Source organism: Danio rerio, chromosome 3 (assembly GCF_049306965.1).
Source record: "Danio rerio strain Tuebingen ecotype United States chromosome 3, GRCz12tu, whole genome shotgun sequence".
NCBI classification, from domain to species: domain Eukaryota; kingdom Metazoa; phylum Chordata; class Actinopteri; order Cypriniformes; family Danionidae; genus Danio; species Danio rerio.
Window position 1 is genome coordinate 43,685,934 of NC_133178.1, and position 16,567 is coordinate 43,702,500.

Sequence of the window (16,567 nt, forward strand, 5' to 3'; positions counted from 1 at the left end):
TGACGGCGGGACGGTAAGGACACTTAACTCATCGCATGCATGCATCATCATAGAAGACATGATTCATATAGCAACTCTTTCTCAACCCAAAACACATGAATAAAATCCTCTTCTCTTGACAAATATAAATATATTTATGTTTGGGGTAATATGTACAATAACGTTTGCCATCGTAACACCACTGGGTACATTTTGTTGGGTGGGATTGACAGAGCAGATTTAGCACTCTTGCATTGAGGGGCACAAACTTTCGCACAAACAGCAACGATCGATTGACGTGTTGAAGCACGGATTGAATGAGCGAACGATGTGTGGGTGAAAAGGCTGGTGGTGCGGAGAGCAGCAGCAGGGTTTTAGTCCCTAGAACCAGGCGAGTTCCCATCCTCCTCTAGTTCCCATTGAAAGTTTTGCCCTGTCATTTGGTAGAACATCATGTTAAAGGGCTTATAGAATTTGTGCAGTCTGCGGATGACGTCAGGGTCAATTTTGGGGTGAGTTCTGCCCTTGGACTTGCCAAGGCACCGTGGGGTACTGCTGTCCTCGGGCTTCTTTAAGCAAGGGAATCCCTTAGTTTTATTAAAATAAAAGTGTTTGTCTGTAACAATTCGCTTGAGTCCCAGAAAATCCTGCACTTTTGCCATCTCTCCTGCCGGATCAACAATAAGCCGCTCTCCGCTGACAAAGTGCATCTGCGAGAGTGGGAAATACTGCATCCAGCTTTCCAGGTGAAGAGCATAGATCCCTATTCTGAGTGCGCTCCACGAAGCGTCGATCAGTCCAAGCGTTCGGTTCTTGAACGCCAGCACCTCAAACGTAGGGATCTCGGGCCTCTTGGAGAGAGTTTGTGTGTAGTCTGAAATGGCTCTTGTGACTGGATTGCGCACCACAATGATTAGTTTGATGTCTCTGGCCATGGTGTGGATTCGTTTTGGCGCGCTGTTGGTCACGAAGTAGCTGGGAGTTTTCTCCATCGTGATCTGACCCTCCAGAGTGGATGGCATCAGCTCTCTGTGAACAGCAAAAGGGAGACAAGAGAATTAGTGTGAAGCCTGGCACAATCCTTTGTGTAATTTAATTTATTTTTTTTTGTAATCATTTTGGGCTGTGTTGATGCAAAGTTGGCAAAAATGTGTTTTTATTTACATTTTCAGACTTTGTTTTATTTGATTTTCATTTTAGAAATCTATAAATAGAAATATCTATAAATATTTTAGAAATACAGGTACATACAAAGTCCGTTAGTGGTTGCCCACTTTTTAATGATGTTTAAGATGTTTTAAGCTTTAAATAAAAACATCTGCTAAAAAATAAATAAAACTTTAGCGAGAATCAAACCCTCTCCACTTGCATCATTAGACCACATGCTCTACTGATTGAGCTACACAAGCACACACATTAAGCCTCGGATCTTTAAGGTGGTCCCAGCTACCTCAAGAGGTTTTAAGATATAAGTTGCAAAAAGCTATATTAGGAAATAAAAAAGCAAAATATAAAGCTGTGTACTAATGTCCTTCCTGAAAGACAAAATAATAAAATGTGGCTATGGAATATATCTTTAGTTTGAAAACGATACAAAACAATTTTACAATTTGTACACACAGGACCTTCAGGGCATAATTTTAGTATACTAACCCAGTAAAACAGATTATTAACATATTATTATTAAATATTAACATGTTTAATAATAATAACAATACATTTTATTTTGAATGCACTTTTTTAAAACCCAAAGGGCTACAACAACAAAGAAGTCAAACATGCAATAAAACACAAGGATTTAACATAGAAAATGTATAAAAATAAAATAAAATATAAAATGTATATTTTAAAATGCAGTCTTAAAAACACAAGTCTTAAAACTAGCTAGTGTGGAGTAAGGTAGAGCATTCCATAACCTGGCTGCAGCAACATAGAAGACTCTCACACCATTGGTTTCAATCTACTTTCATTCCATATAGTATTAACATTTGAGCCCTCCTGAATTATTAGCCCACTATATATATTTTCCCCCAATTTCTAGATGTTTTTCAACAAATTTCAAAGGTTTGCTCTGTAGACAATTGAATGAAAAATATATAAAGGAGGGATAATAATATTTTCTTTTAAATGCACTGTAAAACCCAAAAAGTTAAGGTCAAACCATTTGAGTAAACCGATTGCAACAAACCATTTAAGTTCAAAAACTAATCCTAATGAGTACTGTGAACTTAATCCATTTGAGTAAAAGAAACAATTTAAGAACAGCAAAACCCAATAAATGAAGAGAACTCAAACCAGCTGAGTACTGTAAAACCCCCAAAAAAGTTAAGGCAACTCAAACCTTTGGAGAAAACCGATTGCTTCAAACCATTTGAGTTAAAAAAAAAAAAGATCAATGAAAGTACTCTGAACTTACTCCATTTAAGTTAAAGTAATGATGTATTTAATTAACTCATTAACTTCAAAACTGAGTTTAAATCTATTTTTAAATGAGTAGAATAAACTTTCGGTCAATTGTAATTTAACTACACTCATTTAATTTGATAACATTGACTATTGGGTTTTACAGTGTGGTAAAAAAAAAAAGTATATATATATATATAAAAAAAAAAAAAAAAATAAATAAATAAAAAAAAAAAAAAATATATATATATATATATATATATATATATATATATATATATATATATATATATATATATATATATATATATATATATATATATATATATATATATATATTGTAGGAAATACTGTGGAAATTTCCTGGTCTGTTAAAAATCATTTGGGAAATATTTAGAAAAAAATTTAATGAATAATAAAAAATAAATAAATAAATCACAGGAAGTTTAATAATTTTGACTTCAACTGTATACACAATATTTTGATAATAGACATTTTGATCATTGTAAGACTGTAAATAATAATGAATTAAGGATACACAAGCACTTAATGCATTACTATTTTATACATGTGAATGGACTAAAATAGGAGATTTAAATCCTTATAATAATTGCATTTTGGAAGATTTCATCAGTACTGATGCAAAAAAATAAAACAATTTATGATGTTTTTACATATTTTTTTTCTATGTTGATGTTCTTCCTCAACAGATGTGTAACTTTTTACATGATGTGCAAAGCTTAACACAGCCATCTTTATCATTAAACACAGCACCCAAGGCCAAAATGGTAAATTGATTTAGTCGTAAATTATTTGAAATCACACGTGAAAATAAGTGCTATTATCACTGGACATAATGTGGCGAAGTAGAAGCGTACAGCTAATTACAGGCACAGCGTAACAACAAGAGATAAAAGAGAGAAGATGAAACGTGTACGAGAGATCACTGCTTAATGACTCCATCTGTGTTACTCCTGGCGCTGTTTGGGAACTTTAATAACCAGTTCACTGAATATCATTAATAGTGCTGAGCCTGGGGTATTGTTTTAGCATGCATGTACTCAGAGACGTGTTACAGAGACTTTGTAGAACATTTTTTATTATTTATTTATTTTTAATGGGTGTGTGTAGGTGACAATGCAGTTTAAGCACTTAAACAACAACAACAACAACAACGATAATAATAATAATAATAATAATAATAATAATAATAATAATAATAATGAAAAATAGTGTGAAACATTCTCAGCAGAATGCTATAACAACAACACTCATAATCACTTAATAATAATAATAATAAAAATAATAATAATAATAATAATAATAATAATAATAATGATAATAATAATAACAATAACTGTAATGTTTGTCATGTATTTATGTAGGTATTACAATATCATAATATAACCTGTATATTTAAAACTAAATATGATAAGTAAATAAATAAATAAATAAATAAATAAATAAATAAATAAATAAATAAATAAATAAATACATAGAAGAATAAAAAAATATATAAATAATAAATACAAAAAAAAAAAAAACACAAAAAGAAATGGATTTATACGGCTATGAAGTCACGACTCATAAGAGCGGTTATTTGATTAAAAAAAATAAAAAATAAAAAAACATTATTGCTTTAGATTTTAAATAAAGATTATAACATAAAACAACATCATGCATGCATATTACATACAGCTGTTCTGTTTCAGTTGAATCAGTTGACTGTTAAAATTCTAATTGTTAACCCATCTGGTAGAGTTATTAAATAAATAACCCAATACATGTTAAAAATAACCCAACAAAGCAGCAACTATTTAACCTAACTGGTTTAGTTATTGATAAATAACCCAATAAAGGTTAAAATATTATTACCTCAACCATTTATTTATAAATAAATAACTGAAGGTTTTTTTGCATATACAAAATTTTTCATAGATCTTTTAATAATATTCTAATTCTTTTTGGCTTTGGTAATGGCGTTGACCCATTCAATGCATTGCTGAATATTGCCAAAAATATACTATGAAAATAAGACTAGTTCTGCCGTACAGATTCACAAGTGATAATTATTATTTACGTTACATGTACAAAGAAATAAAGGTACATTCGCTTTTAAGAATGGAATTACAGTGATATGTAGTAAGTAGTATGTAGTAAGCCAGCAGGGAGTGCTCAACCTGCATTCTGTGTAAGTCCTAATGCCCCAGTGTCGTGAAGGGAACACTTTACTCTCAGTGAGTGCCGTATTTCAGATGAGACGTCCGTATTTCAGATGAGAAGTCCTGACTCACTGTGGTCATTAAAAATCCCCGGGCCTTGCAGATCATGGTCTCCCAATCATCCCCATCTACCAAATTGGCTCTATCACTGTCTATCCACACCAACAATAGCGGGTGTGTTGTCAGCGCATTGGCGCCATTGTCCTGTCTTGTGCCTGCCGTCACATCATCCAAGTGGATGCTATACACTGGGATGGTGTGGAGAGAGTCCCCCCACACACACAATTTACCAATGTATTACTAGGGTGAATGTAATAATGAGGTATCTAAAATGTTCCAAAAGAAAATTTGAATTAAAAGCAACATTTAAAACTTCCATTACACTAAGTATGGAAAAAAAAAAATGCATATTCTTTTTTTTTTTCACTCCGGGCATGACCTTTCATATCTTATTATTCTGATTTAATGTTCAAATGGCTCACTGGAAAGACAACTTTATTAAACATGACATTTTCTGTCACATGCGATGTTTGCGCGTTGAACAATATGTCTGAATGATTAAAGTCAGCTGTTTGTCACCGTATGAAGGATTGTGTTCAACTTTTTATCATCAAGATCAAACTGGGAGATGACTCTGAGCGGCAGGAGAGAATCGTTCATGAGTGAAGGAAATAAAATAAATATCTCTCTCGGTTTTGGGCTTACACTGCCATGTGATCCATGCCTCGGGAGTGCAAAACAAATGAATATTTAGCAAGTTCCCTGCTCTATGATCTATTCATACTGATCTATTCAATGCGATCCTCATTAACGCTCACAACAAGAATCTGACCTAAATTTATGACTACATAATTAATTTGCTTTCAGTTCTGTGTAATTGAGACAACACAAGACTCATCAGTACATTAAAAAAATTTACATTATATATTTGAACCATTGACCATCCTGTAAAATGTTTTTTGTTTATATATTTCAGAGATATTTTCAACATATTTTAAACATATTTGTTTTAATAACTAACTTTAATTTTCTTTGCCATGACAGTACATACTATTTCCGTGGTTATTTTGCCGGAGACTAATATTCAGCTTGAAGTTTAAATTAAAGGTTTAATTAGGAAAATTATGTTAACTAGTAGGCATGCACCGATATGGATTTTTTTTTTGGCAGATGTCGATAATCGATAACTCTTAAGATTTGGAGGCTGATGACCAATATATTAGCTGATAAATAAAACAATTTTCAAAAAATCTATATAACTAATTTCAAAATGTTATATTGTTATACAGCAACCAACCGATTTTATTTTAAAAACTTCATTAACGTTTGAACTGATCTTATGAACTGAATAGCCTAGCTAAAACAAGCTATAATTTCAACATTGCGAGGTGATCATATAGATCAGTATTCACGATTTCACATAAATCAGCATGCCAAAAATAACTTATTTCCTTTTCTTCGCATAGCAAATTAACATGCAACTTGACTGTTGCATAAAAAATAGGTTAAAAAACAAAATGGGATTTAATTAACAAACAAGTTAAATAAACTGAAACCAGCTCACCCTAGTTACTTACTGAGTTATCAATGCACAGCTATACCACACAAAGAAAGGACAAACTTTGAAGGAATAAACAATGTGAGGAAAGCTCTGTTATAGTGTACTGAACAAGTTTGAACAAGTTCGACCCACGCTTGGGCGAGGGAGGCAGTTCTGCACAATTCTGTAATATTTCAGCTGTAAAGATATTGGCTTAATTTTGATATCAGATAAATAACATTAAAAATAGCATTTATTGGCCGATATTGATATGGCCACCGATATATCGTGCAACCCTATTAACAAGGTAAGTTTATCACAATTGTATTGTTATTTAAGCATGTCATGGGACAACAGGGGTTTGGTCTGTTGCCAATCGGATGAGAAAAAAATAAATAAATAAATTACCCTGTAAAGATATAAACAGGGTCCGGAAAGCTAAATATTTTAGGGAAATATATTTATGTAAATAAAATATCATTTATTATTTAAAAATATTTATAAAATAATCAGGTATTTTACACTCAAATTTACACTCTGATTTTTACTGCATGTCGGGAAAGCTAACAAATTTTTAGGGAAATATATTTACGTAAATAAAATATAATTTATGGTTTGTGAATATTTATACAATTTTCAGCAATTTTACACTCAAATTTACAATCTTATTTGTACTTGTTTAAACTACTTGATTAAAATAAGCCCAAATAACACAATTCTCAAGATTTCTTACTGCTTATATGATCAATCAACTTTAATTTGTGAAAGAAATTTTTTTTTTCAACTGGTTTGTGTTGGAATTTTTAGAGTATAGTTTGACATATACATTTAGTTCTCCATATAAATTATATAGTAAAATGTTAAAGGTGCAGTATTTAAGTTTGACATCCAGTGGTCGAACTAGGTATTGCACTCCTGGTTCAAAAACACGTGCAAGAACAAGTTACCAGATTTATAACATCAACAAAGGCTGATTTAGCTCATGTTCCAAATAAAAGCAATGGGTATAGAAGGAATATGTTCTATAATAAAATAAGTCATTGTCTTTCAATGCATGAAATTTATATTTTTAGAAATAACTCTATTTCTTGCAGCTGAACATCAGAAAACTGACAATGATCCCCTCAGGTACATGCCGTGTGCTTTATTTAGTGTTAAATGCTAATAAGGTAAGTTTGAAAGCCAATTTACCTGACATTTATTGACATACTATTGAATGTAGCAGCAGATAGTTCACCTCAGATCTTGCATACTTTAAGAGCCTCCATGACTGAATTAATCATATACATGGTTTTCCACACAAATTCAGAGCAGAATGTCTGACTTCAGCATTGCTTTTCAGATAAACAAGAGTGTTCACTTAGGATGTTTCTTAAATATCTGCAAACATATTATGGTATTTTTATTTTGCTTTAGAAGAGTAAAAAACTTACATGCAGCACCTTTAATTTTTAGTTTCTACAAAAAGTCTAATAACAGTTGCAAGTGTCTCCATTATCCTCTCAATCAATCAATCAATCAATCAATCAATCAATCAATCAATCAATCAATCAATCAATCAATCAATCAATCAATCAATCAATCAAAATCAGTTTTACAGCAAGAAAATTACAATTACTAAAATATCTAAAAAAATATTTCTAAACTAAGCACAAATCAAGCCAACATTATTTTGAAAAAAAAATAATAAAAAAAAAAAATAAATAAATATTTAGCAATTCAGCAAACATTAAAAATAAAATAAAATAAAATAAAATAAATAAAATAACTTGAAAACAGGAAGGAAAAAAATAAACGAATAAATGCAAATAGTAACAAACTGCTTGATTGATTGATTGCTTGATTAATGCAGTGTTGGTAATAGTGCAAATAATAATAATAATAATAATAATAATAATAATAATAATAATAATAATAATAATAATAACTGAAGGTAAACATCCACTTCTGCTGCTGCATTATCCAGCACCCGAAGCCAAATATAAACTTTTTGTCCAGCAATTTCATATGAGTTAAATCATTACAGGCTGAAGGTCTGACTTTAGGGCACTACAGTTAAAGAGCAGGTCTTTAACTTTAGCTGAAGCCTGTCAAATTGTTCAGCCATCTTTATTATATAATTCCTGACATGTTTGCTTTTCTCGTTGCATTTGACCTTTTCCAGTTTTACCGGCGCGCACAAAATATATAAATAAACCTTTGCTAAACCTGCCAAATAAACAAAACCTCAAACCTTTGAACACCTTGTTACAAGCACTTTCTCCAACCTACGAGCGCATAAAAGCTTTACATAAGTTACTTTCTGCTGTATCTGTGCGCGGTCTGTAAATGAAGGATGGAAGTAAAGCATTATTATGCTTTGTTGGTCCCTTTAACCTCTCTTATTTCCACTCAGACTGTCATCTGCTGCTCATCATTATTATTATCACATTTACTGTCAACAAACAAGCTAGGCGTAAGAACTCAAGTTATTCATGTTAACACTTATTATCTGTCAGTTCAACAAGTGACACAATGAAGATGCTCTTATTCTGCTGCAAAATCTCCAACCCCGCAGCTGATGTGAAGGATTTACTGCTGTGACTTTACTCAAAAATAATATTACTGATGCAATGAGCAATAACGTTTGATACAAATAGTTTCCATATTGTAAATAACAATCATAGCAGCTGCTTTGTCACATTCAGTACTGTTTGTGATTCCTCATTATTACAAATACTTGTATAGATCTTGTTATTAAACCATTGGTAAATAATAAAATTATTTTTATGTTATATTTAAGGCTTGTTCACACCGGGACGTTTTTTGTTTGGTCACTCACTCACTCACTCACTCACTCACTCACTCACTCACGCACTCACTCACTCACTCGCTTACTCACTACCTCACTCAGTCACTCACTCACTCACTCACTCACTCACTGAAAAACTGATTATCTCACTCAATCACAAAGTTCTTCACTCATTCATTGTTATAAATAATAATTTACTCATTAGCACACTCACTTACAGATTGACTCACTCACAATACTACTGTACATACTCCTTTACACACTCACTCACTTACTCACCCACTCACATATTCACTCCTTTACTTACTGTCATGCATAGATCACTCACTTACTCTCACAAACTCACAAACTGATTCACTCACTCACTTTCTCACTCACTCACTCACTCACTCACTCACAAACTGACTCACTCATGCACTCACTGTCATACTGAGTAATTCACTCACTCACAAACTGAAAAAACTCACTCACTGTCATACTGAGAAGTTCACTCAATCACTAACTCACTCACCCACTCACAGACTCACAAACTGACTAACTCTCACACTGACACACTCACTCACAAACTAAATCACTCACTCACATACTCATTCAATCACTCACAAATTGACTCACTTGTTCACTCACTGCCATACTGAGTAATTCAATCACTTACAGACTGAATTATAAACTGACTCCCTCTTAAACTGATTCACTCACTTACAAACTAACTCACTCATTTACATACTCACATACTCCTTCATTCACTCGGAAAACTGACTAACTTACTCAATGTCATACAAAGTAATTCACTCATTCACCTCATTCACTCTTCATTCTATCTCACTTACATACTTGCTCACTCATTCATATACTCACTTTTTCACTCCTTCACTCACTGTCATGCTGAGTAATTCACTCATTAGTCACTCAAGTACTCACATAATGACCCTCTCGCTCATCATCATACTGAGTAATTCACTTATTTACTCACTCACTCACTTAATCACAGAAAAACTCACAAACTTGCCCACTCTCAAACTGACTAACTCAATCACTCACTCACAAACTAACTCATTCACATGCTCCTTCACTCACTCACAAACTGACTCACTCATTCACTCACTTACATACTGACCAATTCACTCACTCACTCACTTACAGACTAGGACGCTCACTCACATACTCACTCTTTCACTTACTCACAAACTGACTCACTGTCATACTGAGTAATTCACTCATTCATCTCACTCCTAGTTTTATCTCACTCAATCACATACTCACTTATTCACTCTTTCACAAACTGACTCACTAACTCACTGCCATACTGACTAATTTACTCATTTATCTCACTCACTCCTCATTTATTTCACTCATTCACAAACTACCTCACACTCTCACTCACTCACTCACTCACTCACAGAGTAACTCACAAACTGAATCACTCTCAAACTGACTAACTCACTTACTCACTCACAAACTAACTCATTCACATACTCCACTCACTCACAAACTGACTCACTCATTCAGTTACATACTGAGTAATTCACTCACTTACTCACTCACTCGCTCACTCACTCACAGATGAACGCACTCACTCACATACTCAGTCTTTCACTCACTCACAAACTGACTTACTGTCATACTGAGTAATTCACTCATTCATCTCACTCATCATTCTATCTCACTCACTCACATACTCCTTCACTCTCTCACAAACTGACTCACTAACTCACTGCCGTACTGACTAATTTAGTCATTCATCTCAGTAACTCCTCTTTTTATCTTACTCATTAACAAACTATCCCATTCTCTCACTCACTCATTCACAAAATATATCACTCTCTCACTTACTTCCTAACTCACTCACTGACTCACTCACTCATCCACTCACTCACTCACTCACTCACTCATTCACTCACAGAGTAACTCAGAAACCGGCTCACTCTAAAACTAACTCAATTCACTCACTCACTCACAAACTCATTCACATGCTCCTTCAATCACTCACAAACTGACTCACTCATTCACTCACTTACATACTGAGTATTTCACTCACTCACTCACTCAACCACAGACTAACACACTCACTCACATACTGACTTACTTTCATTCTGAGTAATTCACTCATTCATCTCACTTCTCATTATATTTCATTCACTCACTCCTTCACTCTCTCACAAACTGACTCACTCACTTAATGTCATACTAAGTAATTCACTCACTTATCTTACTCATCTTTCTATCTCACTCACTCACATACTCCTTCACTCTCTCACAAACTGGCTCACTAACTCACTGCCATACTGACTAATTTACTCATTTATTTCACTCACTCCTCATTTTATCTCACTCTCTTACTTACTCATTTACAAACTATCCCCACTCTCACTCACTAACTCACTTTTTCACTCACTCACTCACTCACTCACTCACTCACTCACTCACTCACTCACTCACTCACAAACTGAATCACTCACTGTCATACTGAGTAGTTCACTCTCAAACTGACTAACTCACTGTCATACTGAGTAGTTCACTTTTAAACTCACTCACTCACTCACTCACTCACTCACTCACTCACTTACTTTCTTATAATATAATGTGTTTAAATATATATCATTGTTTTATTGTCAGTTATATTGCATTTGCTGTTTTGAAGAGTTATGTCAATTGTAAGAAAGCAGAGAAAAAAGGCATACAAAATACTGCATAACACAATATTGCTGATCATACCGTCTCTTCCAATTTACATCCAGCAAGCCATCAGAAGTGACAGCTGTCGCTCTCAACCAAATATGGCAATAGCACGAACCAATCAATCACTGCATGCTGGACACTTTTTAAATGAGCATCTCAGAGGGCTGCATAGGAATTCTCCTTGTGGAACACATCAAATAGAGTACATATATCCTCCATGCCCCTCAGCACACGCATACACACACACACACATCCACACTCGCTCACAAGTGCCTCTGTAATTTCATTTCTGTAACAGTATTGCACTTCTGATGGGTAATTTCCCAATGGATTATGCTTTGCTCAACATGCTATAGAGCTGTGGCCACTTCTAGAGCAGTAATGGGATATAAAACACATCTGTAGATAGCACACTGACTAGAAGCAGTATTAGTTTTCATTACATTCCATCAATGTTCTACAGTTCCTCTGCGCAATAATGAACGAGTAAAGATTTTTCGCCCTCTCAAGGTCTTCAGGAGTCGACTATTTAAAGGCCACGACAAAGTCTACGTTGGGATTTGTTTGCTTGCAAGTCGAATTAAAATAAATAAATAAAAACTTGCTGAGAGCGACCGAAACGGGGAAAAAGCCCATAATGAATCACCTTGGATTCACCTATGTAAATCGCATCTAAAGTACAGCAGGTCTCGATGTTTAATAACAACACGTCATGCTTCTCAGGACGAAACGCTCCGTCAACAGGACAGATGACTGATGCTCAAGGTAACCTTCTTCATTTAAGACCAGCACATAACCGGCCATTGTCCTCATCAAGCTCTATGCAACTCATTATATGTGTAATTGCAAAAATATGGAGATTACGGAGGCGCGCGATACGTTCATTTGTGATTGAGGTCGAACTCATTTTGATTGTGAGCAAATCAGTCATGGATGGTGTACATTTAAAATGTCAGAGGGAGGGAGAGGTGGGAAAGAAAACAGAATGCTGATAAACAAGCTAATTTTCCTACGCGCCGCGGATGACTCGGCTGGCCTTGCACTCAGCTGGAACGGTGAAAAAACAGATACAAATGGTTAACAATTGCTTTTGCCTGCATGAGGAGTGCAGCATGACACGGGTCATTCGGGTGGGCAGGTAAATACAGCATGCCAGGCTGAAAAGGCTTCCCTTGCCATCTGCTGTTTACCTATTCGTGCAAATCGCATAATATACCGGAGCTATTTGTCTATAGGCCTTGCCTTGCTTGCATAACGCTTGGATAAACATGCTTAGGACAACTAGACTTAAATAAGATAAATTCCTTTGTAGCTCCGTGGATCATTTTATGAGGAGTTCATTTTTTCTGCTTAATACATGGAACAAAAGAGAAAGGGAGAGACAAAACTCCACAGTGCATTGATTATTGTGAAAGTCAGGTTGTGTAAGTTATTTTTTTTCCTTATTTCATAATTTATTTTACATTTAAGAGGCGTACCGCAAATGGCAGGTTGAGCGCAGTTGAAATAGAAGAAACAGCAGTGTAATGAACATCGTTTTTTTGGTTGAATGTTGCTTTTAGAGAGCAAAACTATATTGCCTCTTTGTGCTTTGAAGTTAAAAGCATTCTAATTGCCATTTGCTGTACGAGGCAGAGAAAGATAATGCACGATCCAGAGGTTTTATTTTACATGGTATTTCACCGGTTTATCTTTAAATGCATCTTCTAAGCCTGTCTCAGTCTCTCAGGCAGATAAAAAAAAATCACTTATGGAGATTGTATAGATGTTTCACCTTTTGGCAGGGTGTTAGGGAACTGGTAGGGGGTTTGGGGGATGGTTTGACTCCAGTTATTAACACTTGATCTTCCTGAAGGACATCAAACCAATATGTGTGGGGTGGATCTGCCTTTAAATAGTGAGAAACAGATTTTAATGATCTTAAATAATAATATCAAGAATAATAGTAATAGAAAATATAAATATACATTTGAACACCACTATAGACCATTTTAAGAGATGTAAACAAGAGCAATGGTCCTAATGTATTTCCTGTTTTACATTTTTAATTTCTATAGCTTTCGAGAATCCGAAATGAGCCACATATTAATACATAATGTTATGGTAGCTGCAGTAACATAAAGGTATGATTAAATTGCCTATTGTTGCAGTTATTAAATAGTTTGAAAACAAGCTGGAAATGTTCATGGGTCAATGACAGCACCACATTGAAATGGTCTGTAATAGATCATAATAAGGATGCCACGATTCTCAATGTTATATTAAACCATTCAGTACAACATATACGGTCCAATACGCACTTGGGAATAATTTATTTTTATTTGAATTTTTTTTTTAATTATAATTTTTTTTTCAGTTTTACGTTTAAATAATTTAAGTGCATTTTATTTTTCTCTGAATTGAGTGTTTGAATGTGCCTGTAAGTCAGGGGTGTCCAAACTCGGTCCTGGAAGGCCGGTGTCCTGCAGATTTTAGCTCCAACTTGCTTCAACACACCTGCAGTGATGTTTCTAGAAAGCCTAGTAGGAGCTTGATTAGCTAGCCCAGGTGTGTCTGATTGGGGTTGGAACTAAAATATGCAGGACACCGGCCCTCCAGGACCGAGCTGGACATGCCTGCTGTAAGTCTACGAGCTGAGATGAGGAAACAACACCCTGTGAGTAAATATTCAATCACTATGCTTTAAAGTAAAGGGGTGCTTCACCATCATTCAACACTTTAACATGGCGAGCGGCGGTGAAGTAAGGCAACAGTACGAGGAAACGCAGGCGACTTTCAAATACACGGTGGGGGGACATTTTGGTTTTGCAGTTGAGTTTAATGGTGTGTAAAAATGACTGTGTGCAAACAATTTTACACGTATAGCCTACTCGAACAGAAACACTTCCAACATGACTGCACATATCACCGTCACCCAGCAATACCACTGTCTAAAGGCAGGATAGAAGAGAAGGTAATAAAGACCTCCAAAAAAAAATCCAGAATATTGACAGGCCTATCTTTATACAGAAGACCCTCAAAAGAATAGTTAGCTGATTGAAGTGAAATTGCAGTTTACATTTTTAATTAAGTAGACTGTTCTGGAGTACTGTTAAGTTTAATTACGATGGTTTATTTATGTTTACTGAAGTACAAATATGTTTATTTGTAATTGTCAATTCATGTTTATTAACTTCACATATGTAACTTTACACATGTATTCACATATATTTATTTCCAAAATGTAGGAATTTATGTGTTCCCCAGTTTATACATGGGCTACCAGCAGCTGTGAGATTTCAGTGTAATTTATTTATTTTTTATTATACAACACACTAGGAACTAGTGTACTTTTCTTGGCTTTCAGGAAAAATAAAGTATTGCAATGAATCGTTTAATTTTTTTTTCTTCTCCTTAACCTCTTACTGTTCCTATTGCCTAAGCATAAAATAGCAAAACAACACGTTTGTGTCAAGCCATCAGAACCGAACCGAACTGAAAACCATGTTAAAAAACTGAGCTATGTATTAAACCGTAGGCTAACTGTATTGCTACATTCCTAGATCTTACCATTGTGAATGCATGTGTATGTCCTGCAGCTTATGCAGGAAAATGTTCCAAGACAGGCACGTTGTGAAAACGTACCTCCATAAACATTGCTGGAGAGTGTGAATTATGTAGTCAGAGCTAAGTATGCCTGTATTTCATCTTCAGAATTAACGTTACGTGTCGGTAAGACGCCACTGACGGCTTCTGTTTCTTTTCTTCATGTACCAATTGCCTGTGTATGTCGACAGACTTGGGACACAGAGAGGAGTTGCCCACAATGACAGGGACTCCAGCAAAGAACGATTTCAGAAAGCAGGTGAAACAAAAACAAAAGGTGAAAAATAAAATAAACATGTAAATAACGTGGTAAGATCTGAAATGTGATAAAAATCAGGCGGCCGTGAGAGCTTTTCTTTTTCTGAATTGCATCTGAAAACACTGTCAGTTGGGTTTAGGGAAGGCAGTGGGTTAATCGGTGCTTTTGAAAACACTATTGGTTGGGTTAAGGGAAGGGGGTATTGGTCAGTCAGTCACAATGGCGTAGCGGACGGGCCCGCAGGGCACGCACCGCGGGGGGGCCCTGCGTCGTCGCGATTTTCAATAATTGATAATCCGGCAACATCAAACTCTTGGGAAAAACTGTGGTCGGAACCAAAGTTCACAGGTCTGTGTTCTCTGAACACCTCTCAAGCGGTGGACTACTTCATTCTGATTGCTTGCTGCCAATGTTGCCAACTTAGCGACTTTGTCATTAGATTTAGTGACTTTTCAGACCCCCCTAGCAACAAATCTAGCGACTTTTTTTGTGTGTTATTGGAGATTTTTTTTGTAGACTGTCATTTGTCCATACTGTACCGTCCCTACTCTTCTCAAGGAGCTGCGTGTGATGCCGCCGACCCCTCCCCCGCCTCACAGCACTGACAGGCGGCCCAGTCAGACTTCGTACAGCAGCCTCTCCCACCTGCAGCCCGAGAGCAGATCACCCCTCTGCGTACCGGTGACAAATGATTTAGCACAGGCAGTGTGAAGTTATTTCCCTTGTACAGTCAAACCGATCTACTTCTCCTTTATTTTAACAATTTAATTTGGCCGTTTATTCTTTTTTTTTGTTTACAATCACAGATATTTTAGTGACAGTTTCTGAACTTGTCTGAGTTTATTACATATGAGAGATTACTGCACATTCACTACACATCTATAATGACATACTGTATTCAAACAGCAATAAATTTAGTTAAAAAAACATGCTTATATCAAGTGTAGTGCAATATAGGCTGTTAAACAAACAGAAACGGTAGAATGTGATGACGTCAGTGATATGCAAATTGACGTATGACGCATCCCCCCCCAACTTCATCAGGGGGCCCCGTCAGCGATCCCTGCAGGGGGGCCTCCGCATTTTGCGCTACGCCACTGGTCAGTCAG

At 35.2% G+C, this 16,567-nt stretch overlaps 1 protein-coding gene across 1 annotated transcript in view; it reads right to left on the minus strand.

The window, feature by feature from the left end:
* Nucleotides 1–353: 353 nt before the first annotated feature.
* Nucleotides 354–16,567, minus strand: part of hs3st4 (heparan sulfate (glucosamine) 3-O-sulfotransferase 4) — a 214,011-nt gene continuing 197,797 nt past the window's right edge. Inside the window, exon 2 of the mRNA NM_001080589.2 lies at nt 354–1,008. Within this exon, the coding sequence (NP_001074058.2) occupies nt 354–1,008 (655 nt within the window). The remainder of the gene's footprint in view (nt 1,009–16,567) is intronic.